At 44.2% G+C, this 27744-nt stretch overlaps 1 protein-coding gene across 1 annotated transcript in view; it reads left to right on the forward strand.

Annotated features, from left to right (window-relative positions):
• Window positions 1-27744, forward strand: part of LOC144826511 (threonine--tRNA ligase 1, cytoplasmic-like) — a 249352-nt gene that overhangs the window by 29483 nt on the left and 192125 nt on the right. The window contains exons 5-7 of the mRNA XM_078684931.1: window positions 12643-12764; window positions 24420-24537; window positions 27335-27399. Of these exons, the coding sequence (XP_078541057.1) occupies window positions 12643-12764; window positions 24420-24537; window positions 27335-27399 (305 nt within the window). The remainder of the gene's footprint in view (window positions 1-12642; window positions 12765-24419; window positions 24538-27334; window positions 27400-27744) is intronic.

The following is a 27744-nucleotide window of genomic DNA, read 5'->3' on the forward strand; positions in this document are numbered from 1 at the left end:
CCGAAGTGAGGTGGGCCGTCTCTACCCCTGAAGTTGCCGCGTTGTTGTGGAACTGTGATGCGGTCTCATTTTGAACTGTGCGCGCAGGTGTTTTGGCCCCTCCGGCAGCCCGTTCGACGGTCCCAAGACTCGTGAACTGGAGCCGCCTTCGGAAACCCCGCCTGCGCTGACAGAAGCGCACAGACTCCTCCGGCAGCAGTAGCATTGAACCGGCTGACCGCGGAGTGTAATTGCCGTAGTCAGTTTATGCCTTTATCTTCCAGATATACGCGCAATGAGTTGTGAGTGCAACTAAGGGATTATCACGCGTATCTTGTGCCCAGAGAGCCCGAACCCGTGAACACTTCAAAAACTGTAAGAGCACGCATTCCGCATTGAATGACAAACGTAATGTGTTTACCCTGAAAGTGATTAATTGGTGGCAGCGATACCAGAATGACCCTGTGATATTTATGTGAAACGATCAGTATCTAACCTGCTAGGAAACTGTCCAGTCATTGCTGATATTTATTCCAGTCATTGCTGATATTTATTCCAGTCATTGCTGATATTTATTCCAGTCATTGCTGATATTTATTCTAATGTATTGAATCCTGATATTTATCCAGTATATTTATTTATTAGAGTCCAACTATTTATTCCTGAGAAACCAGTACACAGCTAATCAAACCCATGTAAGAAATGTGAATGTGATTACCTAAGTGAACTTCCTTCAAACCCAGAGAACTTTTACATAAACGAAACGTATTTTTCTATAACAGTGGTGTGGTGTCCTTCTTTTTGTGTGGTGTGCAGGGAGTTATTATTGGGTCAGAGCCGGCTTAACACTACAGCCTTCACTTGCCTTGTCACTTGAGCCAAGCTACCCCCTTTGTGCTGGGCTTGCCCATCGCAGGTCCAACATAAAATTGGTGCTCAGCGGGTGGGATTGCGAGCCGTGCTTGTTTTGAACCCCATAATAATTCAGTGTGCACCACAGGTACACACCTGGAGTATTCTCCTAGCGGCCCTCAAATTCAACGTTTTGCTTTTTCCAAATTCTTTCCTGGAGGTGGGTGGAAGTGACCCTCAAAGTTCTTATCCTGGTCACCTACTTCGGGGTGGTGGTCCACACTTTTCACTGACAAGATGGAATTCGAAATGTCAGAGCTGGAGACCTATACTGTGGCCCAGCTCAAGGATTTCTGTCAGGAGAGGGGAGTGTTTGTCAGGCGAGGGGCCAAAAGAGAGGTGCTCCGTACTAGTCTGCGAGCATGGGTGGAAGCACACACGGAGGGAACGATGGAGGAGGAGGAATCGGACAGAGGTACTGTCATTGATAGGACTGCGGAATGTCCCCCGGGGGTGGGTGAGATGTCAATCAGCCCCAAGGCAACCTCACGGGAGGGCAGCAGTGTGTCATCGAGAGGGTTGTCAGAAACCGAGTTAGCTGACAGGAGAGAGGAAAGACTGTTAAGGTGGGAAATAGCAAAAATGGAGTTGGAAGAAAGGAGGGAGGGGAGGAGGTTGGAACATGAGTCCAAGCTGGAGATGGAAAGGAAAAGGATGGAACACGAGTTCAAACTACGAGAACTAGAATTCCAGGCCCCTAACATCACTCCGAAGGGTGTCGAGTCAAAGGAATTTGCCAGGGAGCCCAGGCCCCATTTACCCAAGGACGTAGTCGCCAGTTATACCTCTGGAGACGACATAGCCAAGTGGCTGGCAGCCTATGAGGTCTCCTTAAGAGCCCATGGGATCCATGAGAAGCATTGGGGTGGTGGATTATACCGGTACATGCCTCCGACATGTAGTGATGCCCTATTGGCCCTAGACCGGGAGGAACAGGTTAATTACCCCGCCATGAAGGTGGCGCTCATCAGGAAGTTTGGGTTGACCCCCGAGAAATACCGGCAAAGGTTTAGGGGCAGCCACAAGCTGAGCTCACAAAATTGGGTTGACTTCCTGGATTTTGCCAAGAAAGCCCTGGAAGGGTGGGTCCAAGGTAGTGAGGTGGAGGACTATCAAGGGTTGTATGACTTAATCCTCAAGGAGTACACAAATGAAGGTGTTAGGGTCCTGCAACTGACCAGCCTGGACCTCAATAATTGAGAAACAGAACAGAATGGCTGATCAGGGTAATTGGAAACAAAATATATATAACCACACAACCAATGAGTGTCGTGCAGCCAAGGGTTTAGATATTCCCAACAACTTAAGTATTTTTGAAAAAACTTTATATTATTTCAATAAAAATGGCATCAAATAGACACTCCGTCACCACAGTTAGTGCAAAAACATGGAAGAATATATACAAATATATACAACAAATATATATACATCACATTGAAGGCAACGTATACTTGAAAAAATGATGGAAAACAATATATTACAATTGTTGTGATGACACCAACTATAATCTACAATGTGAGTTCAAAAGCACACGTTTGCAAATTAAACACTTCTATACAATTCATTAAAGAGATAAACCAGTCCTTTGGTAACAAAACATGTGAACAGGGCGGACACTAAGGTGGAATGGCCTGCCTGTCACACAACACCTGTGAATAGTAATTTCTAAGAAATTGCAGGTAGGGCCCACAGAAGTGGTATGACTTTATCCCTAGCTGCACTGGGTAAGTAATTACCTTCTCAGCCAACACGTTGACTGCGTGGAGAGAAGGGGAACCACCAGAATAATTCTGGGTGTGGTGTCAAAGGTGCCGCAGTCGGGGGCGCCCAAAGCGAGCTGTATTTATCAGCGCGGACTCACATCCTCTCTTAATTGTGTGTTATTCAGATGAAGAGAGCTGCACACGTTGTGCGCTGTTCAAGGGAAACGAGCCGCAGTATGTTTTTCAAGCTTGCGAGTGGGAATCAATCTCTCGCTGTCGATTCAAGCCTTGCTTAGATGAGTCCGCGATGTTCGTCTGCCGGTAGGGTCAGATTAGTGAAAAAACTAATCTGTCAACGTGTTGGCTGAGAAGGTAATTACTTACCCAGTCCTCGTCCTGAGGAGAACCTAGAACAAACAAGGTTCGAAACGCGTTGACCCCCAGCCTGTGTCAAGAACGGAGGGTGCAGCTAGGGATAAAGTCATACCACTTCTGTGGGCCCTACCTGCAGTTTCTTAGAAATTACTATTCACAGGTGTTGTGTGACAGGCAGGCCATTCCACCTTAGTGTCCGCCCTGTTCACATGTTTTGTTACCAAAGGACTGGTTTATCTCTATAATGAATTGTAAAGAAGTGTTTAATTTGCAAACGTGTGCTTTTGAACTCACATTGTAGATTATAGTTGGTGTCATCACAACAATTGTAATATATTGTTTTCCATCATTTTTTCAAGTATACGTTGCCTTCAATGTGATGTATGTATATTTGTTGTATATATTTGTATATATTCTTCCATGTTTTTGCACTAACTGTGGTGACGGAGTGTCTATTTGATGCCATTTTTATTGAAATAATATAAAGTTTTTTCAAAAATACTTAAGTTGTTGGGAATATCTAAACCCTTGGCTGCACGACACTCATTGGTTGTGTGGTTATATATATTTTGTTTCCAATTACCCTGATCAGCCATTCTGTTCTGTTTCTTAATCCTCAAGGAGCATCTACTCGAGAAATGTCTTCCCGAGCTGAGGCAACACCTGGTAGACAACAAACTTACTTGCCCCCGTAAGCTTGCTGAGGAGGCGGACATTTGGGCGAGTACCCGAGTGTCCACGAAGGGGACTGGAGGAGATTCTCAGAAGTCCGGACAGGGCGCTCCCCAGAGGAAAGAGGGGGGAGATAATTAGAAAGAGTTCTCCAAAGGTCCCCAAAATAACTTTAAGGGGAAAAACACCTTTTCCAACTCTAAGGCTAACCCGCAGAAGAACCCTAACCCTGGCCAGAGTCAGCAGCCAAGGGTTGTCCATTGCTTTGAGTGCGGTGGTATTGGACATTACAAAGGAGACCCGAAATGCCCAAAGAGACCACCCCCTCCCACTGGAGGAAAGGCCCCGGGAGTCGCTAGTGTAGCGCTCGGGGAGGAGATGTCCTTAAGTAAGGGAAGGGAGTGGGCGGGAGTCACCTTAGTGTCCCTGGGTGATCGGGAGATGGTTCCAAAGATCCAGGTGCCCGCGAATACTACCAAGTATGGGCAGTGGATCACCATCAATGGCCATAGAGGGGAAGCTCTGAGAGATACAGGAGCCAGTATGACTATGGTAAGGAGTCATCTGGTGTCCTCGGAGCAGGTGATGCCAGGCGTACTTCATCCAGCCGCAATGGCTGACGGCAGAATGAGTCACTATCCTGTGGCCGAGGTTCCCTTTGAGTGGGGAGGGGTTGCAGGTCCACTTCGAGTCGCCGTAAGCCCCGGCGTGCCAGTCGATTGTTTGCTGGGCAGTGATATGGAGCACAATGCTTGGAAGGAGGTGGAATACCGGGCTCATTCTGAGATGCTGGGTACACCTGATTGGGCCTGTGTGAGTACCAGGTCGGCGACTGCTCGAGAGGAGAAGTCGCAGGGGTCGGAGTCTGGAACAATGTCCCGCCCCGTAGCTGCTGATGAGGGAGCATGTCGAGGACAGGAGGAGCCTGCCTCGACGTCCGTGCCCCGTGAGGCGGATAGGCCACCTGCGGAGGTGGACCCGGAGTCCACGGAGGAGGACATGGTTCCGTTGGAGAACTTACCTATCCCCGCTGATTGGCGAGTGGAGGGAGGTCCGTCCAGGGAGGAACTGAGCAAGGGACAAAGGGAATGTCCCTCCCTCGAGGGTCTGAGGCAACAGGCTGAAGCCCAAGCAGCGGGTAACGAGTCTGGGAACTATCATGTTTACTGGGAGGATGGCCTTCTCTACAGTGAACCCAGAGCGCCAGTGCACGGATTGTCACGGGCCCTGGTAGTCCCACAGTGTTACCGAGCCTTCCTGTTAGAGTTGGCTCATGAGATTCCCTTGGCAGGACACTTGGGTCAGGACAAGACCTTTGCCAGGCTTGTCCCCCACTTTTATTGGCCTCGAATGAGGGTGGCGTCCGACGCATACTGTCGGTCGTGTGTGTCATGCCAAGCCAGTGGGAAAACAGGGATGAAGCTGAAAGCTCCCCTGGAACCACTTCCCGTCGTTGCCACCCCCTTTGAAAGGGTGGGCATCGACATTGCTGGGCCCCTAGATCCACCAACAACCTCCGGTCACAGGTTTATCCTGGTACTGGTGGATCATGCCACAAGGTATCCAGAGGCAATTCCTCTGAGAACCATCACTGCACCGGTGGTGGCAAAGGCCCTGATGGGGATCTTTACCCGAGTGGGTTTCCCCAAGGAAGTTGTGTCTGATAGGGGGACCAACTTCATGTCAGCATACATGCGGGCAATGTGGAAGGAGTGTGGAGTGACCTACCAGTTCACCACTCCTTATCACCCACAGGCCAATGGCCTTGTGGAAAGATTCAACAAGACGTTGAAGGGTATGATCAGAAGTCTACCCGAAAGCCTGCGGAGCAAATGGGAAATCCTCCTACCCTGTTTACTTTTTCTTACAGGGAAGTGCCGCAGAAGGGAGTGGGCTTCAGCCCCTTCGAGCTTTTGTACGGGCACCCTGTACGTGGACCTCTCAGCCTGGTGAGGGACTCCTGGGAAAAGTCTCCCCGGAAAGTTCCCCAGGATGTGGTGAGCTACATGCTGGCCTTCCGGAGCCAAATGGCTAAGTTGTGGAAGCAAGCTTCTGACAACTTGGAAGCCAGCCAGGCAGTGATGAAAGCGTGGTACGACCACAACGCTCACCCAGTGGAGCTGGAGCCTGGACAGAAGGTGTGGGTGATGGAGCCGGGAGAGCTGAGCGCTCTTCAGGACCGTTGGACAGGCCCCTATGAGGTATGGAAAAGATGGGCAAGTCTACCTACCTGGTGGACGTCAAGACCCCACGGCATCCCCGTAGGGTGCTGCATGCCAATCGCCTCAAGCCCCACTATGAGAGGCCCGAAGTCATGTTAATCATGGTGACTGATGGATCGGAGGAAGAGGACACTGAGCCTCTCCCCGACCTGTTTGCGTCTCAAGAGAAGGATGGGTCAGTGGGGGTAGTGAAACTCTCACCATCCCTAACTCTGGAGCAGCAGGAGGAATGTCGCCAGGTCTTGGGGTCATTCTCTCCTCTGTTCTCCCTTGTCCCGGGTAAGACCCATCTGTGTGTTCATGACGTGGACACCGGTGACAGCCCACCTGTGAAGTCTAAGTCTTACCGGCTGTCGGACAAGGTGAAGGCCAGCATCCGAAGCGAAGTAGCTAAGATGCTGGAGCTCGGAGTCATTGAACCTTCGAATAGCCCTTGGTCTAGCCCGGTGGTTTTAGTTCCCAAAGCTGCACCACCTGGCACCACGCCAGAATCGCGATTCTGCGTGGACTATCGAGGACTCAATTTGGTCACGAAGACCGATGCTCATCCGATCCCTCGGGCGGATGAACTAATTGACCGGTTTGGAGCTGCCCAATATCTGAGTACCATTGACCTCACAGCAGGGTACTGGCAGATTCCCATGACTGATGGAGCAAAGGAAAGGTCAGCCTTCTCCACACCTGATGGACACTACCAGTTCTGTGTGATGCCCTTTGGGCTCAAGAACGCTCCTGCAACATTCCAGCGACTGGTGAACACGATCCTCACTGGGAAGGAATCCTTCTCTGCTGCTTACCTGGACGACATTGCCGTCTTCAGTAGCAGGTGGGAGGATCACTTGCAGCACCTGCAAGACGTTCTCCAGGCCCTGGAACAAGCTGGTCTGACGATCAAGGCCAGCAAGTGTCAGATTGGGCAGGGGTCGGTGGTGTACTTAGGTCACTTGGTGGGCCGGGGAACGGTGCAACCCCTTCAGGCAAAGATTGAGGCAATCGTGGCCTGGGAACCCCCCAAGACCCAGACTGAGGTCCGAGCCTTCCTGGGCCTCACAGGTTACTACAGACGGTTCGTGAAGGAGTATGGCACTATCGTGGCTCCCCTTACTGAACTCACGGCCAAGAAGCAACCCAGGAGAGTCATCTGGACCGAGGCTTGCCAACGAGCCTTCGACACCCTGAAACAAGCATTGTGCAACGCTCCAATTTTGAAGGCTCCAGATTTCTCAAAGGAATTCATTGTCCAGACAGACTCATCCGACATTGGCATTGGGGCGGTGCTATCGCAACTCAATGAAGAGGGTCTGGATCAACCCGTGGTCTTCCTGTCACGGAGACTACTTCCCCGGGAACAGAGATGGAGTACCATTGAGCGGGAAGCCTTTGCGGTGGTCTGGGCACTGAAGAAGCTGCGACCATACCGGTTTGGTTCGCACTTCCTGGTTCAGACAGACCACCAACCCCTTCGTTGGCTCATGCAGATGAAGGGGGAGAACCCAAAACTGTTGAGGTGGTCTATCTCCCTACAGGGAATGGACTTTTGGGTGGAACATCGGCCCGGAGCTGACCACGCCAATGCAGACGGTCTCTCCAGGTATTTCCGCCTTAGTGTTGGGAACTCCCAAGGGGTTGGGTAGCTCTCCCCACTTTCAGCTGGGGGGGACGCGTGTTAGACCTGTCTGCTTCTGAGAGTCCCCTCACACTATGATTTATTTTGTTCCCCCGTGCCTCCTACAATTTGTCGCTTTTTCTATGTCTACCAGGACCTTTTTGTGTGTTGTCCCATGGGGCTAGATGCTCTTTGATGCCCAGTTGCTCACCAAGTTCCTGGCACCTATGTACAAGGCGCCTGACGGAACCTGTGGCATAACCAACTGGGGTTGTCGACCCTAAAATGGTGGACACCATTGTCACCTATGAGAGTGACTCCCATTGGAGCCCCTCTGACCTCTGACCCTTTGAAGGTTTTGGCGCACTTTGTGTAACCTGCAAACCTGACAGGAATCCCCTCAGGAGTTGCAAGTACACAAAATGGCTGCCTTAGGAAGCCCAGTACGGTGGCTCCTAATGACCAATAAGATACCTTGAAAGGGCCATGTCATTGACATAGCCAGGGAAGGTTCTAGAACCTTCTGGCTCGTGCTGGCATCCTAGGGCACTGGCTATAAAAGGCCTAGTCCCTAGCGGCCATATTGGAGAAGAATGATCAAAGAACACCAGAAGAAGAGGACTTGACCCCAGATTGACACCTGTCCTGTTAACCCTCTGAGGCAGCTGATAGTTCAGGCAGAAGAGCAGCAGAGGTTGCTGGCGTGGACCCTGACTGGCTTTCCAGTCAGAAGCGTGAGCAGTGTCCTCTAGCCTTCAGCGCCTGGTCAGCGAGTGCCCAATTGCCCCTCAGAGACTTTGGCCATAGTTAGAGCCTCCCCGCCCCCCAGTGGTGAGATCGCAACCGCAACTCTTAAAGTGCCACCTTCAACTTAAGTGCCTCCTGGCGGGCGTTCAGACGTCTCCGAACCCACCGCCGTCGACGCGCTGTTTGTGGATAGAAGGTGAGGTGCTGCGCTGGGGCGGGGAAAGTCTGGCCTTCATTGGGGCGAGATTACTGTCTCTGCCCTGCCCGAGTGACTTGGGAGCTGGTGTGTGGGCGGGAACCCCCCCCGTGAGTGAGCTCGGAGGGAGGATCGCGGAGCCCCTGGAACCCCCCTTCGCCCTTGGGAGAAGTGCCATACTGACTGGAGCGCTTACCGGCGCCGCCGAAGTGAGGTGGGCCGTCTCTACCCTGAAGTTGCCGCGTTGTTGTGGAACTGTGATGCGGTCTCATTTTGAACTGTGCGCGCAGGTGTTTTGGCCCCTCCGGCAGCCCGTTTGACGGTCCCAAGACTCGTGAACTGGAGCCGCCTTCGGAAACCCCGCCTGCGCTGACAGAAGCGCACATACTCCTCCGGCAGCAGTAGCATTGAACCGGCTGACCGCGGAGTGTAATTGCCGTAGTCAGTTTATGCCTTTATCTTCCAGATATACGCGCAATGAGTTGTGAGTGCAACTAAGGGATTATCACGCGTATCTTGTGCCCAGAGAGCCCGAACCCGTGAACACTTCAAAAACTGTAAGAGCACGCATTCCGCATTGAATGACAAACGTAATGTGTTTACCCTGAAAGTGATTAATTGGTGGCAGCGATACCAGAATGACCCTGTGATATTTATGTGAAACGATCAGTATCTAACCTGCTAGGAAACTGTCCAGTCATTGCTGATATTTATTCCAGTCATTGCTGATATTTATTCCAGTCATTGCTGATATTTATTCCAGTCATTGCTGATATTTATTCTAATGTATTGAATCCTGATATTTATCCAGTATATTTATTTATTAGAGTCCAACTATTTATTCCTGAGAAACCAGTACACAGCTAATCAAACCCATGTAAGAAATGTGAATGTGATTACCTAAGTGAACTTCCTTCAAACCCAGAGAACTTTTACATAAACGAAACGTATTTTTCTATAACAGTGGTGTGGTGTCCTTCTTTTTGTGTGGTGTGCAGGGAGTTATTATTGGGTCAGAGCCGGCTTAACACTACAGCCTTCACTTGCCTTGTCACTTGAGCCAAGCTACCCCCTTTGTGCTGGGCTTGCCCATCGCAGGTCCAACAGTGGTAATTTGCGATTCCTTAACAAAAATTCGCAAAAAAAAATGCTTCATACATAGCATTTAAGTAATCGCAAAATTTGCGATTCCTTAAATGCTATGGCAAATTAAGGAATCGCAAATCTTTGCGATTCCTTAATTTGCGAATTTTTGATACATTCTAAAACATGCAAAACAACCATTTGCGAGTCGCAAAGGCCGAAATTCTGTAAATTTCGGCCTTTGCGAGTTGCAAAACGATTGATACATCTGCCCCTAAATGTGTTATCTCTGTCACAGTTCTTAACTTCTGACAGGCAGAGGAAGAGGTGTGGAGCCGCGGCTAGGGCGACTGACTCCGGAATCTGGGGATCACGGTTCGATCCCCGGCACCGGCAGCAGATTAGCCCAGCACCATGTGACTCTGGGCAATAGCTTGCTTAATCTTCCCGATGTCCCCCAGCGCCTATAGACCCTTGCGGGTCTATAGGCGCTTTACAAATGTGGATTTATTATTATTATTATTATTATTATTATTTATTGGAATTACATTTTTTGTTATAATTATCACACTTGCACAGTTTTTCCCTTGTTAATTCTGGCAAATTAAATCTGATGAAGTTTATCGGGAGGAAAAGGCCTGGAAAAGAGACATACTAAATTTGGTGCATTAAAAACCGAGTCTGAATGTTCTGTCTGTTTTCCTTTCAAAATTCGAACAAGAGGTGTTTACCACACATGATATATACCTCATTGTTGGATAATGTTATTTACCAAATGTGGTAAATACCCCCCCCCCCCCCCCCCCCCATTCCGACAAACTCTTAATGAGGGCCTTAGTCCACTTTTTAAAAGTTCATATCCAACAGTGGAGCAAGGTTGAATCCGGATCCAATGAGGTACACTCAGTCAGATATCCATTGGCCGCAGTCCAGCTGAAAGCATTTATTTAGTTTTGACTGGAAAACTGAGAAGGCCATTTTAAATTTCTTGCCCGTTGAAATCCTCTTGTGGGCTGGGTAATTTTCATGCCTTTATCCAGTCAAGATTTGTGTGGCAGGACTTGGGGCCAGATGTGCCACGCATTTTTACTGTCTTCTAAAGTATGAATACCCCATTCTTAATTACATCCTTTTTAAAAGGAAACATGGTGGAAATGAAGGTCGCTACTTTGAAGCCCCATTAAAGAGTTTAATCCTCTTTGCACTATGCAATTTACTTTTCTTAACTTGCAGAGTTTGATTATGGGTGGAGGCACAGGGCCTGTCTTGCAGTAGTGGGTGACATCTCACACTACCTCGAGTTTTTTTTTCTCTTGCAGCACGTAATTGACCATCATTTTGAGAGCCTTTCTCCCTTTCAGAAGCTCTTCTTGCACAGGATCTGAATGTTTTATGGCTATAGTTGGTCGAAATGTAGCATATTTACACATGTGACAGCTACTATGATTATCATGCAGATTGTTTTGGTTGCCCTTGCTTTTTGACTGTGGAGACAGTTAAGTTATGGCTTAGTCTCTTATGGTGTGTTGCACATTTCTTTTACATAGATGAAGTTTTCATGCAGACCAACTTCCATTGGAGGCCGTTTCATAGTATTCTGGAGATTTGATTACCCAAGTTCTCCAGCCACTAGTTTTTGAATGACCATCTAAATTTACAGAGAGTCTTTGCTTTTGCATGGAGCATATAAACAGCATGACTCAGTGTGTGTCACGAGATTCTTTATGTGGGCCTGTTTCTCATTTTGGGTTATATCCTGCATCCTTAAATATTGCAAAAGATGTTTCTGCTTTGGAGGGCTTCTGTGAGAATGCTGTCCGAGACAAGATGACTTCTGGATCTCATCGGTGAAGCTGCTAGGTGGATTGCTCCACATATATCAGTACTCGTTATGGGTTGTTACATGATCTGTCGACTAGATGCTCCAACTAGTCAAGCATTGCTGAAAAACCTGTCTGTCTGATCCTTTTATGCGCCGTTCACGGTGCCTCACTTCACATCCTCTTGCATTCTTTGTGATTTATAGTTAACTGTGGAGGAAGGGGCCTGTATGTACCAGTATCCCACAAGTTACTTTCGCTCCTCTTTTACTTCTAGTATTTAATCTTCCATCCTCAAAACAAAAACCCTGTAAAAGTGTCCAGAAAGTAGGATAATGCTCTGCTCGAGGGTGGGTGTGTGTTAATGGGTGGTCCTTACCTCTTTACGAAAAGAAACCAATGAAGGCTCTGGTTTCATCTCACAAGTGAAGTATGGAGGAGAGGGTACTTTAGCCTACCGTGTGTTGCTAAGGTGACGTTTACTCCTTGATGCTTAGTACTGTTGTAGCCTGATGTCTTTCTTGAACCTCTGCTTTTGCCAGGCCAGCCATTCTTTTCCAGGGCATTCTAAAGCATGCAGATGAAGGAGTCCTGGGATTGGTCTATCTGGGGACTTTTTATAAGTAACACAAACTTCGCAATATTGCCCCGCTGCTGATATCTTCAAAACTTGCTTCATTTAAAGAAGTTCTTCCTCATGGCCCTTCGACTTTAGATTCTTGTTTTATGGAAATCTATTCAACTAAACACATGAATCTGTGGAGAACAAAATCTGTTTTTGAGTCAAATCTATTAATTTTGTTCAATGTTTTCGAATCCCTGTGAAAACTGACAGTGTTTGAATTTCTTAATTGTGTCTGTTATATACTAGTTAAGCAATTGAACTTCAGTTTCTGCAGTATAAAAACAATCTAATTCTATAGGCCTTGTGAAAAATATTAACATTTTAGCATCTAACGAGAAAACAGGTATACGATGTACAACACGTTGGTGAATTCTAGCTCACATATTTACATATAGCAATTACAACCTCAGTTTGTCAGTAAGGACTGTAGATTAGTACTTTAATGGTTCGTTAAAATGTCAAAGTCGATCCTCAATAAATGTCTCTATAAAACCTATATATTTGGCAATAGTGTATTGTAGGTAGTATAGAGCGAAGAACGATTTGATGGTGATAAACATGAAATTGTGTACAAATGTAATAGTCTTGAAATTAGTTTTAAAACTAAAATAAACAGTGATAAGCTTCGTTGAGCTTGAACAAGGTGAGGCACATTATAATCTGTTTGAAATGCTTTCTCAAACTCGTTGTGTTTATGAACAGGTATACTGGCACTCGAGCGCTCACATCCTTGGAGAGTCCATGGAGAATTATTATGGTGGCTGCCTGTGCTATGGTCCACCGATTGAAAACGGATTTTATTATGACATGTTTCTGGAGAACAAGTAGGTGATTGTATACTATAAACATACATTTCATTTGTTGAGGTGTTTACACTACAGAGTGATTTTAAATCTTTAACTCTGACAAGAGCATGAAAAAAAGCAGTGATTTTAATGGCTCTTAACCACCTTGCTATTTTTTATCGATTTATTTACTTGTAGTTTAGATTATCGCAAATCAAACCACTGAGGACATTTGGGTGTTTTATATAGCTCAGGAAGGAAAACAAATTCTGCTTTAAATCAAAATAATATTAAATATGTACAGCATTTCTGTTTTTAGATTCTGCCGATCCAATCATTAAGTCTGATGGAAAGCAGCTTATGTACAGTGAGTGCCCTGGTGCAGCAGCAGTGGGGTTTGTGTTGAGATGCCCTACCTCAACAGCAGCGCTATTATTAGGTTTACATGTGATGTGCAGCTACTTAAACAGTACTGCCTCGAGTCTCCTGTTAACATTGAGCTTTTTGAATTAATGTGAAGTTAAATAAAATGTAATTTGTTGTATTTAATGAAAATTTACCAAATCATGACCATTGTTTACTTCTGTTTCAAAAGGAAATGTAATTACTAAGCTTAACATAACCTGTACCCCAAACCTAACCATTAATTCATGTTACTTAAATTGAATTAAATGAATTAAAAAGCGAGGAAAGCCAGGTCCACACCAAAAAGTAACCAAAAGATCACTATTGCCAACTTCTTTGAAAAATCTCCAATCGATCCCTCAATAGATATTGGACTAGCAATCATTCCTTCAAACACTACCATTAAACCGTCGGAATGTCGACTTTCCGCTCAGGTAAAAGCCCTGTCCATAAGCTCAAAACCGTGGATACAACCCGGTCATCCAGTCCAGGCATCACCTGAAGGTCTGAGCAAGTCCCCAAAGGCACCAGACCTCAGCACAAACATAAAACCAGCCTCGACTCCCCTACCAGAATCAACATCAATTACGAAAAGTCCTCGTCTTTCCTCAAAGGTAGGGCAGATACCCCCACAAGGAAATGTATCCACAATCGGGGACAATTTGCTTAGAAAAAACAGTCCATCTCAGCCAGCTTCATCAAGCATAAGTGGACGTACCCCACCGTGGAGGACACAACGAAGCAGCGACCAAACATACGCACAGGTAGCACACGATCTGACCCCTATAAAAATAACAAAAACTGGGACTGAAAGACAGTGCATTAAACAAAAACCAAAGGTCCCAGCGGGAACAACCCAACACAAAATGCGAACCAACGACTCACAAATGTCCAACTCTCCGATTATAATTACAAAAACCGGGCAAATTCGCAATTGCACAGTCCGGCCCAACCCCGCTATACAATCCAAAGACAACCACAAGCCTCGAATCGCTCTTTCTCCCGTAAGGGGCATCAAGGAAAAAGGCACCACAGGGAGTGAGATCCAAAAAACAACTACAATTTGCCCTGCAAATAACCTCAACTCTTTAGCTCAACGACCACAAGATCCACCAATAATTCTAACCGCAGAACTAGAACCAATCCTGACATTTACCACCGAATACGAGACAAAGGGCTTGCATGACATCCTAAACAGAGGAAACTTGTTAAGACTATTTGGTCTGGTCCCCGAGCTTAGTGGAATAACTTCACAAGATCTAGTTTCAGTCGAGTTCTGTCCAAAATCCATGCACTCAAATTCCGAAGTCTCCGTTACCACTTGGGCCTCTACGGAGATAGCAGCAAAGATTTTCGAAAACAGAGGACCATTCGAATACTGGGGTATCACCCTTACCCAACACACGCGTCCGAGATATCCTTTTCCGCTTGTAAAAAGCCTACAGATCACAAACAGGGTGGATACTTCCATCTGTAAGCAAATCTCATGCTTGCAGGGCGCCCGATCGGCTACTATAGACCAAGAAGCCGGTGAACCCGACAAATGTCTAACCCAATCTCATCTCATATTGGTGGGTCCCCAATACAGGATTGGTCATGGATTCCGTTAATCCTTAAACAAAAGTATTCCTAATAATCATGAACAGCCACCCCACCGTATACGGCCCAACTCTGCGCTTAAGAAGATGGTTAATAGATCTAAAATAGGCATCTACAGTTGGAACATTCATGGGTTCAGTGGTATTGACCAAGACAGCGACACACAACAGTTCTTTCACAAACATGACATTCATTTACTACAAGAGACGTGGAACCTGGCACCCCCCGCCATCCCCGGCTTCACCGAATATCATATCCTAGCCGAGAGAACGTCCAAGTTCGGGCACCAGAGTGGAGGGCTATCCACATATATCTCGCAGAGACTAAAATGGGAGCCAGAACCACTGGACGTGGGACTTCGCTGGGTTCAGGTAACCAAGATCTCAACAAAACCGGGACTGCAACTGTTATTAATAAACATCTACATTCACCGTGAGCAATCAAAAAAAAAATGACAAATTGGCTGTCCTTATTAAACTTATCAAAACACTCCAGAAAACAAACATCCATAGTTCGTTGTTACTATCAGGCGACTTTAACCTTAATCTAATTCAAGAAGACCAAAACAAACGGTCCTCAATGACAAAAACCCGGGCAGAGCCTATTGCATCAACCCTTAAGCAACTGTCACTGCAGGGATTAACAATTCTAAATCCCGTATTACCAGGCACAGCCTCAGCACCACCGACGTACAGGAGTGGCAAGTCATCATCAACCATCGACTTTACTTTTGTTAGTAACATCCTGCTTGACTCTGTAACGGGCTATGAAATCATAACTCGAACAGAAAGTGATCACTTTCCACAAATTTTCTGCATCAACTCAGGGGTGCCGGAGTCTACCCAGCTAACTGTTCTCTCTCACCAGGCAGAGAAGTTCAATTTACGTAAACTGCGATGGAGGGGCAGTGGTACGAAAGCCATCTTCGAATCCGCAAGTAGCTTCTTCTCTCAACACAAAAACGACCAAAATAAAGATCTGGTCGCATCTTGGACAAATCTGTTAGAAAATTTGTCTCTTAAACACTCGGTTCACCCTGCACCGCACCACGGCCCGTTAGTCCCACGGGAACCCTGGTTTACCAATAACCTAAGGGAGGAAAAGAGAAAAATAGCCCGGGCACAACGGAAGGCATCAAGGAACATTACCCAGGGCCACACGTCAAATCATGTTCTTGTCGGGAGATTGAGAAATAGCTATCACAAAATGGTGTGGAAAGCCAAGTCAAACCACAAAGAAGAGACATGGCTCAAACTGCTAGTAGCTAGTAGAAAGCGAAACACGAGGGACTTCTGGGGCATTATTAACAAATTAAACCATACTGATGTAATATCTCAGGATCCCGGCATCAGCAAACAAAGCTGGGAAGCCCACGTAAAAAACCTCTACTTAAAAAGGGAATCCTGTACTCCAGTAAACCACCATCGTCCAAAGAACATTTCATCGACATTGTGCTTCTCGAAAGGACTGCCAGATGAGTCATTAAGCTACCCTGACATAGGAAGGTCCAATAACCCGGGGACTCAGCTGGACCTATTCTCCTGTGACAGAGTCAAAAGGTTTATTAACCACCTTAAAACGGAAGGCGCACCAGGGCCCAATGGTATCCCCAACACAGTATTCAAACACAACGCTGACTTTTGGGCCACTCATCTTTCCGCCTTGTTTAAACAAGTCTTTTCTAGCAATCAGCAGCCCCCTTCGTGGACAGGCAACATCATTCACCCAATTTTCAAGAAGGGAGACAGGAGATCACCACAGAACTATCGGCTCATATCCCTAATCGACGTGGAAGCCAAACTATACGCTTCTTGTATACTGGAGGAGATCCAGGATTGGGCCGACACCAACAACCTAATCCCAAATTATCAGACGGGCTTCAGAAAAGGGACAGGGACTACAACAAACCTTACAGCTCTTGCACTCATGATGGAAAGAGCCAAAACCAACAACAATCGGCTATATGGCTGCTTCATTGATATCAGAGCGGCATTTGACCGAGTCAGCAGGGGGAGACTTTGGGCAAAACTTACCGAGTGGGGACTGTCAAAAAATGTGCTCAATGCTCTCATGCTCCTCTATACAGACACATGGGCCAGGGTGAAACAAGGACAGGGTTCAAGCCTTACGTCTAAAATTCCAACCGAGGACGGAATAATACAGGGCTGCGTCCTGGCTCCATGTTTATTCAATCTTTACCTGGCAGATCTTGGAAAAAAGGCTCGGCCAAATTGCAAGCCATGCTCCGAAGCTCGGTAACACCCCAATGCCAATTATCCAATTTGCCGACGATATTGTGCTCCTAAGCAAAACCCCAATTGGGTTGCAAAGGCTGATAAATGCTCTAAATCTCTATCTAGACGAGGAACATCTGGAATTAAATAGAGATAAGACAAAAGTAATACGTCTTATCGAGCGAAAACCCATCAAATTGAATTGGTCTTTTAACCATCTTGCCTTAGGGGTACAGCCCTACTATCGGTACCTGGGGGTCACCCTAGGCAAAGACAACTCCAAAAAAGAACATTCTGTGGTGCTAAAAGCTAAATCCCAGACGTTAATTTATGGATACAGGCGTCTCCTGCAAAAATTGGGAGGCCCAAATTACACCCATCTTCTTAAAGTAATGGCCGTTCAGATCTTATGAGCTTTGTCCTACGGTCTGGTTACCTGGCTTGGGGGGGAGGCCGGTATACTAAACACTCAGCAAAACAAAATCTATAAAGCAGTTTTTAAATTACCGAAGTGCGCCTCGCCAGCCCAGGTGCGACTCGAATTTGGTCTTCAGAATCAAATCTTCAGGTCCAAATCAAGATTTGTAAAATTTTGCCACAAACTCCGTGCTGCTGATCCACACACATTAAATAATCTCTGTTGGAAAGAGATCAATATTGACTCCACCCAGCGCTGGGCCACCCATCTCCAAATTTGCCTTTCGGATCTCGGTTTGCTTGAAGCATGGAACAAAAAAATTGACCAGGCTAGCTTTTGTAAAGCTGCCAACTTAAATACAAAACTGAAGTCATTATTGGTAGACAAACAAACATTGACCCTTCGACGCCACGCCTGGACAGTTATTTCTTCCTACCAACTTCAACAGCCCCAGGCTTACTTGGCAACACACTTTAGCCAACACTTAAAAAAACATTCTCATCAACCTCCGCATGGGCCTTCACGAGTCCAAGGACCTAAGACCTTCGTGGAAATCTCAAGACAACTGCCCAAAATATAGACTTTGCGGTTACCAAAACGAATCTTTAATTCACTTATTTTGCGTGTGCCCATTCCTCATGGTAGCCAGAAAACAGTTTTTACAGGACATATTAAACAAAATGAACATAATAACATGTCGCCAGGCCGTTATAATTTGGCTGGGAGGTTCATCACCAATCCTGACTTGTAGGGGTCTTAAATTTATGATTGAGATTGAAAAGCAGCTACAGGTCCGTGCTTGATCTTGTTACATATTGTCTGAGGCTACTCCCTCATGACGTTCGAGACGGGACCCGACAAAGTTTTAACCTTTTTTTAATTTGATATTAACTCTTGTTTTACCAATTTAATGAAATTTGTTATGTGTATTTAGGCCAACTGTACCTTTGCTATTGTAAGGATTTTTATTAATTCAACAATAAAAATATTCTGATTCTGAATCAAATGAATTAGTCTTAGACAAACCTTAATCACACCCTGGTCCATTCCTTAATGCATTTCAATTTAAATTAATTTTTTTAATAGGGTTAACTTGCTCGTAATGCATGTACAATCACAATGTATTGCTGATAAAATTCTTCTGTTGAGTTCTCAAGATATTCTTGGTATTAGTAAAATAAGCATGCTGAATTAAAAAAGGAGCAGGCATAACATTCTAATACTCTAAGGAGCAACACCATCCAATAAGATATGCTTTAGTGTCTTTCTGCCAGGACTACACAGTCCACATTCTGGCATCCCCAAATTGGTGCATCTGTCAGGGTACCTGTCCTCCACTGTAGGGAAGTCGTTACAGTTCAGGGCACTGTTCACATCTGCAAGCTCTTGGCACCATTACCAAAAGGAATAGTGTAAAGAGAGAAGAGTATAGGGGAAAGGGAAAGGGCATAGGAAAAAAAAAACAAAGGAAGTGTGCCTTGTAGTGAAGTTCTTTAGACAGCTGCCTACCTAAGGGGAATCTTGTGAGTAAACAGTTATGCACTTTTAGTCTCATCACTCCGCTGTTGTGACCACTATGTATCTACACCCTTATTTGTGTCTCCTTCCTCATCGGTTTCTTTGTTTTGTTATTGTTGATGGGCTTCAGAACCTAGGAATGACACAAATGCTTAATGCTTGACTACTTGATCTAATCCTTCGCCCACCAATAACTGATTGTCTCCTACCTGTCTCTTAGGTGCATGTGCACCTGACCCACATGTTACTACATACCTAGCTTAACCTTTAGGTTATAGTTCCAGTGGTGCTATGGCTCACTACCCATTTGTTCTGTGGGATGCTGTACTGCACCTCTATACACTACACTGTTATATACAGTCTTACTGTATGTGTTCTATCCCGGTGCAGTAACCTGTAGGGCTGTATTTCAGTTCATGCAGGCTAAATGTATAAGTAATATTTGTTGTATTGTACCTGGCAAAAAACTGAATTTGAGGATTTGTGAACAGATATTCCGGCTGACCCCAGTCAGTCACATGTTCTCTAGTATGCACCTTAATGGAGTCATCCATTCTCCATGTCAGTTGTGGCTCTGTATGTGAGGTGCAACAGGAAAATGTGGTTTTGAGCTGTGGGCCACTGCGGGCTCAAGGTCGCTTTGTTAGCTGCTTCAGGTTCGGTGTTTGTCCAAAGACAGGCTCCTTCTGTGTGGTCAAATTGTGGAGCATGGCATAACTGCTGTGGACAGAATCTATATAGGTTAACCCTGACAAAGATCTCTACCGAACACATTAACATCCACCAGGAGCATGTACCGGAGAAAAAGAATGTGATAGACTCCATGTCCAACTTAACAGATGCTTTGTGGATATCTAAAAATAAACCAAATGTTACAGGAGCACATTCGATCACTGTGCTCTCTTCTTATCCTTTTCGCATAACACTGGTAAAATCTACCTGTTTACTGCTTGAGTTGTCATTTTGTGCCAGAGTAGACCTAGGTGACTGTCTCTTTCTATAATTTGTCCTTTGTAAAATGTTGGAGGAAGGACATTGTTTTATTCAGATCTGTTGGCACAAGGCCCACATTGTTGGCTTCCTTCAACGTAGATCTAATTTACTAAATAATGTGACTTGTCTTACCTGATTTGAAAACAGCAAGGCAGATGAAACTCTGATTGGAGGAAGCTGTCAGTTTTGTTCTTATCAAAAGCATGTAGGGTGTGATGTAATTCTTAGCACCTATGCTACTATGCTGAGTGACTCAGATTGGCTTCAGGGACAAGATGAGTGCATAATTTGTTCGGATTGTGCTTTCCGAGCCAGAGAAGACCTAAATGCACCTGGAATGGAGGGACATTGATTAGGTCTAAGTGTACATGTTGATTTGACAGTAAAAGTCTAATGTCATAAACTATCTGAACAAATCTGTGTGGTCATCCTGTTTTATTTCACTTGAAAAGGAATAAATAAGCAATTTTACCTTGTATAAATTCTCTTTGTAGTTTACGTCACAATAAATAATGTAAATAAGCAATCCACCCTTGTATAATTGCTCTTTCTAATTTGCTATAAATATAATCGGATATTGATTTACTCTCCTAATGGTTTCAAAAGAGCTTTATTTCTAGGAACCCCTTTACCAAGTAAGCCAGTCATGGCTTGTAGCACTGCCTCTTCATAAAACTTATGGCTTATAATGCACTGTGTCCTGATTTGTCCTACTCAAAGCCTATCTTGGAGAGTATGAGAGGATTTTGGACAAACTCTGCAAATCAATACAATGACTGTGTTCTTCATTCCCAGGTTTGAGTTTCCATCCCCTCACTGAATACCTTTTATACTTTACATTACACACTGATATGTCCAAGGAACTGTTGTCAAGTTCTGGACAAGATGCACAATTCCCAAACATTCCTCCCACCCTCTAATAGGGCCACTACTTGATTACAGTGTACATTATGTAAAGATTTAATAGTTTCCTAAAGAGACACAAAACAGGTACTTGACTATAACATTTGCATATTAATATCCTGTTCACATGTGATCCAAACAGCTCCCTAAATGTAGCAAACTAAGTGTCCATAACCAGTGATATATGAAAAGAGGTTTTGCATATAATGACCATCTGATGATGGTACTAAGGCATGAGCCATTGTGTGATTCTGACCATTGTCATGTATTACAAGCATGCCCGTGACCAAGACCCACTCCAGTGTTTTTAAGGATCTGGATCCAATTAGTGAACAACAGGATAATAAATATCATTTGAATCCGAGGAAGACAAAGAAACTGCAAATCTATTGTTGCAGTAACTCACTTCCTTTTCTTACCTAGGGTAAACAATACTGCAAATCATCCTCCAAAACACAATCCAGGTAGAGGAGCAAAGTGGTCCAATTATGTGCTTTATTGACCATGCTGCGCAGGCTTCTCCAAGTGGCAGGAAGGGCGTGGTGAAGTCAACAGCACCACTGATGAATGTTCCCACTGCCACCACTCATTCTTTAGTCTAGGTGCCACATTATTATATTGGTTCTCTTTCCTCCTGGTTATTCCTGCAGCTCACTCTCATCAGTGACATGGAAGGCAAGATGACCTTTATAAGGTTTGCAGGGGGAAATTTAAAAAAATCACCGATTGGAGGTTTAGTAGAACACCACTAAGACAATCATAACAACATAGTCTCTAAAAGTGCTTAAAAAAAATCACACATTGAACCCAAATGAGCCCCAATATTTTAAAGAGCAATGACTATGAAAGTCATTTAACAACACCATTCAAAGGGGGTATTCTCATTCCATTGCTTTCCAGTTTACCCCTTCCACCTCCCACACCATTTTTAGGGTCCCATTTCTATTTTTGTTGTTGATGCCCCAGAGACCACATATTATCTGACAGGCTCCCAACAAACATGAAAATGCTGCCATCTGCAACCTCCCATTTCTGCTGCACCAATAGGTTTTGTTTCGCCCTCTCACATATTAAAGTGTGTGAGAAAAGACAGGCAGATTTTAGATCTTATAAACCGGTAGCTTACTTGCAATTATTTTGTATTCATAAGAAAGATCTGTGAATTAAAGTGGAAACACCAGAAAATTTATTGGATCCTTACGTATGAATTGCTTGTTGAATGGCCAAATAACTTCAACTAAGAATAAAGAAACCAATATCAAATAGTGGGTTTTTCATGAATGATGTGAATATGGTTTTCAAGCAAAGTTTACTTGTTTCATATGTTTACGAAGATAAATGTATCCCTACTCCATTCAGTCTCTGTCTGCTGTATCATGACGGCAGTTTAATTTCAGGAACCATATTCGACTCTGCTAGAAGAGTGAGTTTACTTTCTATGGAACTATTAAAGAACTGCCAGGACCATAACCTGCAAGGTGACTTAAGGGTCACTCTTATGTTATGTTACATTTCTTAAGTTCACAAATACCCGAAGGTGTTAAGGTGCTACCCACAGTCATCTGTAATGTTTGTATGGCTTTGTAGGGCCACCTTATTGCATTTATTAGATATGATTTCTAACTCTTAGGTGCTTGCTTAGGGAATGTAAAGCCGGACTAAGAGTCAGTCGTAGATGAATTTTCGAGAAAGATGTAATTCTGAATGGAAGAAAACTAGCTTCAAGTTAAATCGACGTAAACCTTTTTGTCTTTTTCTCTTTGTTGGGAAGGAAGATATTGCCAAAGTAAAGTGAAGTTTTTGGGAGTGAGGGGAGAAAAGTGTGTCCATGAATGCTGAGATGAAAATGCTGCTGAAGGCAGTCAAATGTCAACACCATATAGGACATGTTCAATATATAACCATTAAAAACAGATCTTTACTTTAATAAACTAAAACAAATGACCATTACAACATCAATAATTATATTTGGTTGCTGAGTGCCGCTGTGAGCGCGTGGGTTAAAGGGTGCTGTTTGGCCGGTAAGGATTATCTAGGGCAGTGGTTCTTATCCTGTGTTCCTGGGAGTGTGCAAAGCCTACTCGGGGGATCAGTGACTGCTTAGAAAATTAAATACTATCAACAGATTAATAGTGTATAAAAATAAAGAAGCAAAATGTAATAAGGAACATTTTAAAACGTTCTGTAAATAAATATAGAGGAATTTGAAACTGGAAGCAAAAAAATTAGTATCCTCCAATTAAATTGTGGGAGCAGTGCAAGTCCTTCAAGCATATTCTAGTATGGAGTATGAGTGGCCTAAAGTGAATTTAAAAAAGCTTCAATCTTCAGATTCCTTTTTACATATTTGTTTGTGAATTAAGTAAAATATTTCATCATTTTTGTAATTGTTGAATGAATGCTTGTTTCTGTGTGCTGTTCTGCAGTTCAAATCATTGAAAATACTTAGACTGGGATATCCAGCTTCCAGTAATGAATCAGTGGTGGTCCACGGATTCCAAAAATGATTCAGTGGGGGTCCCTGGGTTCCAATAATGATTAAGTATGGATCCACAGAAGTCGAAAGGTTAAGAACGGCTGAGCTAGGGTGAGGTGCATGAGGTTGAATGATATGGTGGCAGTAAGGTGTGCCTAATGTTGCTGCACATAAGCATGGAGTGTATTGACGACTGTGAGAAGAGAAGATGCCATTGCACATGCACATGCACATTGCACATGCTGGTACTTTACACCTTTAGAATGGACAGTCCTATATGCGGAAATCACTGATGTGCTTCAGTTGGGACCTCTGGGGTGCAATAAAAATAATGCGAACATTTCAGTGTTGAGAGCTCTATTGATGAAAAGGGAGGAGCAGCGGCCTATATAAACTGGTCCACTGCTTTCAACATTCAATTTCCTAATACACAGCCCCTGCCTTTCTCCTGCCTCTCTAAAATATATTTTAAGTAGTCAGAGGAAAACAAAAGGCAAAGGCTGTGCAGGAGGAAACACTCAGCCTTCACCCTTCCCTCCTCTTGCAGCTTAGTGTCACTAGGGCTTACGAAGGAGGGAGGAGTGAATGCTGCTCAGCTCCTGGGTCTCAGGGAGAGCCAGTGGCCGATTCATCCCCCTTTCACAGCTCTTGCTGTGAATGTTCAACAGCTAACAGCTGTGGCTCTGCAAGCATCTGCTAACTGGGGAACATTTATAACAAGAGCTGCGAACAAAGGCTTCAGAGCCGAGGGGGATTTCAACCCCTTTGGGCTCCAAGATGCCTCTGTTTTTCTAATTAGAACATTCTGCACTCATGGGGTGGAATATTCTAATAGCTTTTTAGCCCACCATAGCTGAGCTATACTGGTCAATAAAGGCCTGCTCCCTTTTGCTCAGGCCTTTAACGCTTGAGTGGGCCTTTAATGGCTGGTATTGACCGCTACCGTGGACTACAAAGCTATATAATAGTATTGTTAATATTATTGTTATGATTAGACAAACACAAAATAAGGTGCAGGTCTGGCGTTATAAATTGTCCTAATGATATTGGGCTACTCTGTCCTATTGCTGTGGTTTCATATATATTATGTAAAAAACACTGTGTGGCCATTAGGTGGGTAAATAACAGTATTCTTTTTTTCCCATTAGGGGCGTGTCTAGTAATGAATTTCCATTCCTGGAGAACATGTGTAAAAATATCATTAAAGAGAAGCAGGCTTTTGAACGACTGGAAATACGTAAGGAGGTCCTTCTAGAAATGTTTAAGGTAATGTATACAGTATTCAACCCACTCATACATGGATGTCCATAGTGAATTTTCTAAAGTCAGCCATTAGTAGAGAACAGCATTGTAGCTTGGGTGCTAAACAGCACTCCTTTGAAATAAACTTTTATTCCAGGATAAATGTAATGTAGAAAGTAGTGCAATATGTGGTCACCAGTACTGGCCATTCCATTCAACTGTGTATCAGAGCATAATTGAAATTGCACAGAAACAACTTATTTTGTGCCTCCATACTCCTCTTCAGTGATGTCTTCCAATTAATACCTACAAATTCCATTCTTCCCTCTTCTGTCTCTTTTTCATCCCAATTTCTTATCCCCCATTTTTCACTGATGCCCCATTTACCTCAATCGCTGTACCCTTTACTCCATATGCATACTTTAAATTATTCCATCCTTCTCCCCCCACTCAGTTTTCCTTCTTCTTGACCTCCCCTCTTCCTACCACTTATTTCGTATTATTCTTCCTTCTGAACTTGATCTTGAAATCTTAACCAATTGATTGCTTTTTTCTGCCTCACTGAAGCCTAGCTTTTACCTCTACACTACCAGTATGATTGAGAAAACACCTACAATATATAACCATTTAGTTATATACAAATTACAGAGTACAACCACTTGTGTCTTATACCTGACCTTGTAGTCAGTATGATTTTATTAAACCCAAATTGGCACAATATAAGTAAAAAATTATTTATAAACAAGTGTTCGTAGCAATTTAACATAGCTAAAAAGTCCTTAGGAGTCTTGATGTAGTTGACTGCAAGTACATATCGAAGATGCAGACAGCCGACACGAGTTTCGTCGTTTGATTTGACTTTTTCAAGGCTCACAACGTATTCTTACAACAGTAGGTGAAAGTATTCTTCGAAAGACCCCGAAATTTCAAAGGATCCGTAGTACACTAGATCAGTATAAGAGTTCCATTTATATCCCATACAAAGTAACTTAGGCAAATTTTAATGACACCAGCAATCCTCTCGTGTACGGTGCATCCCTATAGAATTTCAGAGTAAATGATGGAAGCTATACTCCAGTAACCGTATTCTGATGCAATATAAACTTGTACTCAATAATATTTTATTTATGGTAAATTCAGCACTCGTAGTCGTATTTCTAAGGGTCAAAACATCCAGTTGTATTTAACACGTCATCTACGTCATGTTGTACTCATGTCGCTTCCAAAAAGACATACAAGTGGTTGTGCTCTGTAATTTGTATATAACTAAATTCTATATGGGGATTTTTTTTCCTCGTATAAGACTAACACTGATAAATGGCACAGTGTTCTACATAGAGCACACCTAGTAAATGTATATTGCTGAAACACAGTTGAAAGACTTTTACGGAGGTGCTGACTACTTTCTATACCACTGCCATTTTTTTCTAAATAATATAAATCAATTTGCTCTGGTCCCAGTGTTGGGTTATCGTACTTCACAGTGGTTCCTGTTGTTCCTTAAATCTCTGTTTTCATTTCTAAAAGAAGCTCTTCTGGCCCCTTTGACATACCTTAATCTCTATGTACTTTCTGGTTGCCTTGATTTACTTCTGTTCTCAATAACCCGTCCTCCTTCATTGATACTTTTGGTGATTAGGGTTCCGGATATCCTCGACTGTCTGTAGGTTTTGGAAGAGTAGACTGGAATGAGTTCAAGAGTAAGGGATGTAAAGGCTATGACAAGGAGAACTATTGGAATAATGGGGGTTATTTGGAACATTACACCAAATAAAGTATTCACACTGGTGTGCAGTGAACTTAGCATATTTATTCCATGAATTTGCTCTATCTCAGATCATAGTATTCCTCTGTACCATTTTAGAGCAGTATAATGTCTGCAGTGTTAGAAAGTTAGATTCTCCTATTGGTGGGCCATTGGGCTTCTTTCACATATGCTTTATGAGCCCACATCAGCGTTTATTAAATTGAAATAAAGTACTGGAAAATTAATGTATTAAGAAGCTTTTTCATGCTCTGTGTACTCTTAACCAGTCAATCTCCACTCCTCCCTCACACTCTCCACTCCTCCCTCACACTCTCCACACTCCGTCACACAACCCAACTCTGCACCCCCTCCGCGCAGCTTCAGCCATGCCTTGCACTCATTGAGGCATCTTTAGCACATCCTCAGCTTTGCAGAGTTAAGCTATGCGCCTCTTTAGTCACACTGTGCATGCCCAGGGCCACCCTCTGCACCCTCAGGGCTGTGCTCTTCACACCCATAGTCATGCTATTCTTGTCCTCTGTCCTGCCCTCAACGTCCTGGTTAGGACAGAAATGGGCCTGGCTGGAGATCTGAAGGAATATCTCTGGGACAGAAGAACTGCATCTTCTAATATTCTCCTCCTCGCCAGTGTCTGTGAACAGTCTCGGTTAACAGGGTGATTGATACTTCTAATATTCTACCTGGATACTGAGGGTTAGTCGAACTCCTGCAAGAACTAATGAGCCGTACACAGCCGCAGAAACCGCGGCCCAAGCCCCACTCTTCAGAATCTTCAGCTTTTGTGAACTCAAGAGAATTACCCTGTACGGTGAGCTAAAGAAACAGAGTGGAGAGTTCCAACTGTAAGGAGTCTTGTGCACCATTAGTCCTATTCTGTTTATATGGAGTTATATGGCAGGTTGTGATATTTGCTTTTACAAATTTAGCACTCTTGCATCAGTTCTTTTAGCTACTGTTTTGTGGGTTCCAGATGTTTCAGTGCTCTGTTTTTCTATCGAAACAGAATTAGCATCATTATGTAATTTGTTTTATGGTCTCTGCCTTTTCTTGTAGTATAATAAATTTAAATGCCGAATCCTGAATGAGAAGGTTGATACTCCAACAACTACAGTTTACAGGTAAAGCTAATAATCAAGTGTGTGTCTTGTAAACTTTAAAATGATGCAGTGTGTTCTTTGTTTTGGTGATACCAGTTCGTTGCAATATAAATAAATAAAAAGTTTGATTTAAATGCCTTTAAATCTCCTTTGTTCAAAATGGCGGGGGTCTTAAGCTGAAGCAATAAATCCCCCCTGTACATCCAGGTGCCCACGAGGCTCCTCAACAACTCCAGATAAGACTCCCTCCCAGCAAGCTAGAAACGGGGCTTGCATGAATGGGAAGTGAAACTGATCCTCCCTGCTCCCAAAGCAACAGCAACAAACAGAGGACTACTGTCTCTATCTCACCTATTTGGCGGCCAT

The sequence above is a fragment of the Lissotriton helveticus genome, chromosome 3_2, assembly GCF_964261635.1.
Source record: "Lissotriton helveticus chromosome 3_2, aLisHel1.1, whole genome shotgun sequence".
NCBI classification, from domain to species: Eukaryota; Metazoa; Chordata; class Amphibia; order Caudata; family Salamandridae; genus Lissotriton; species Lissotriton helveticus.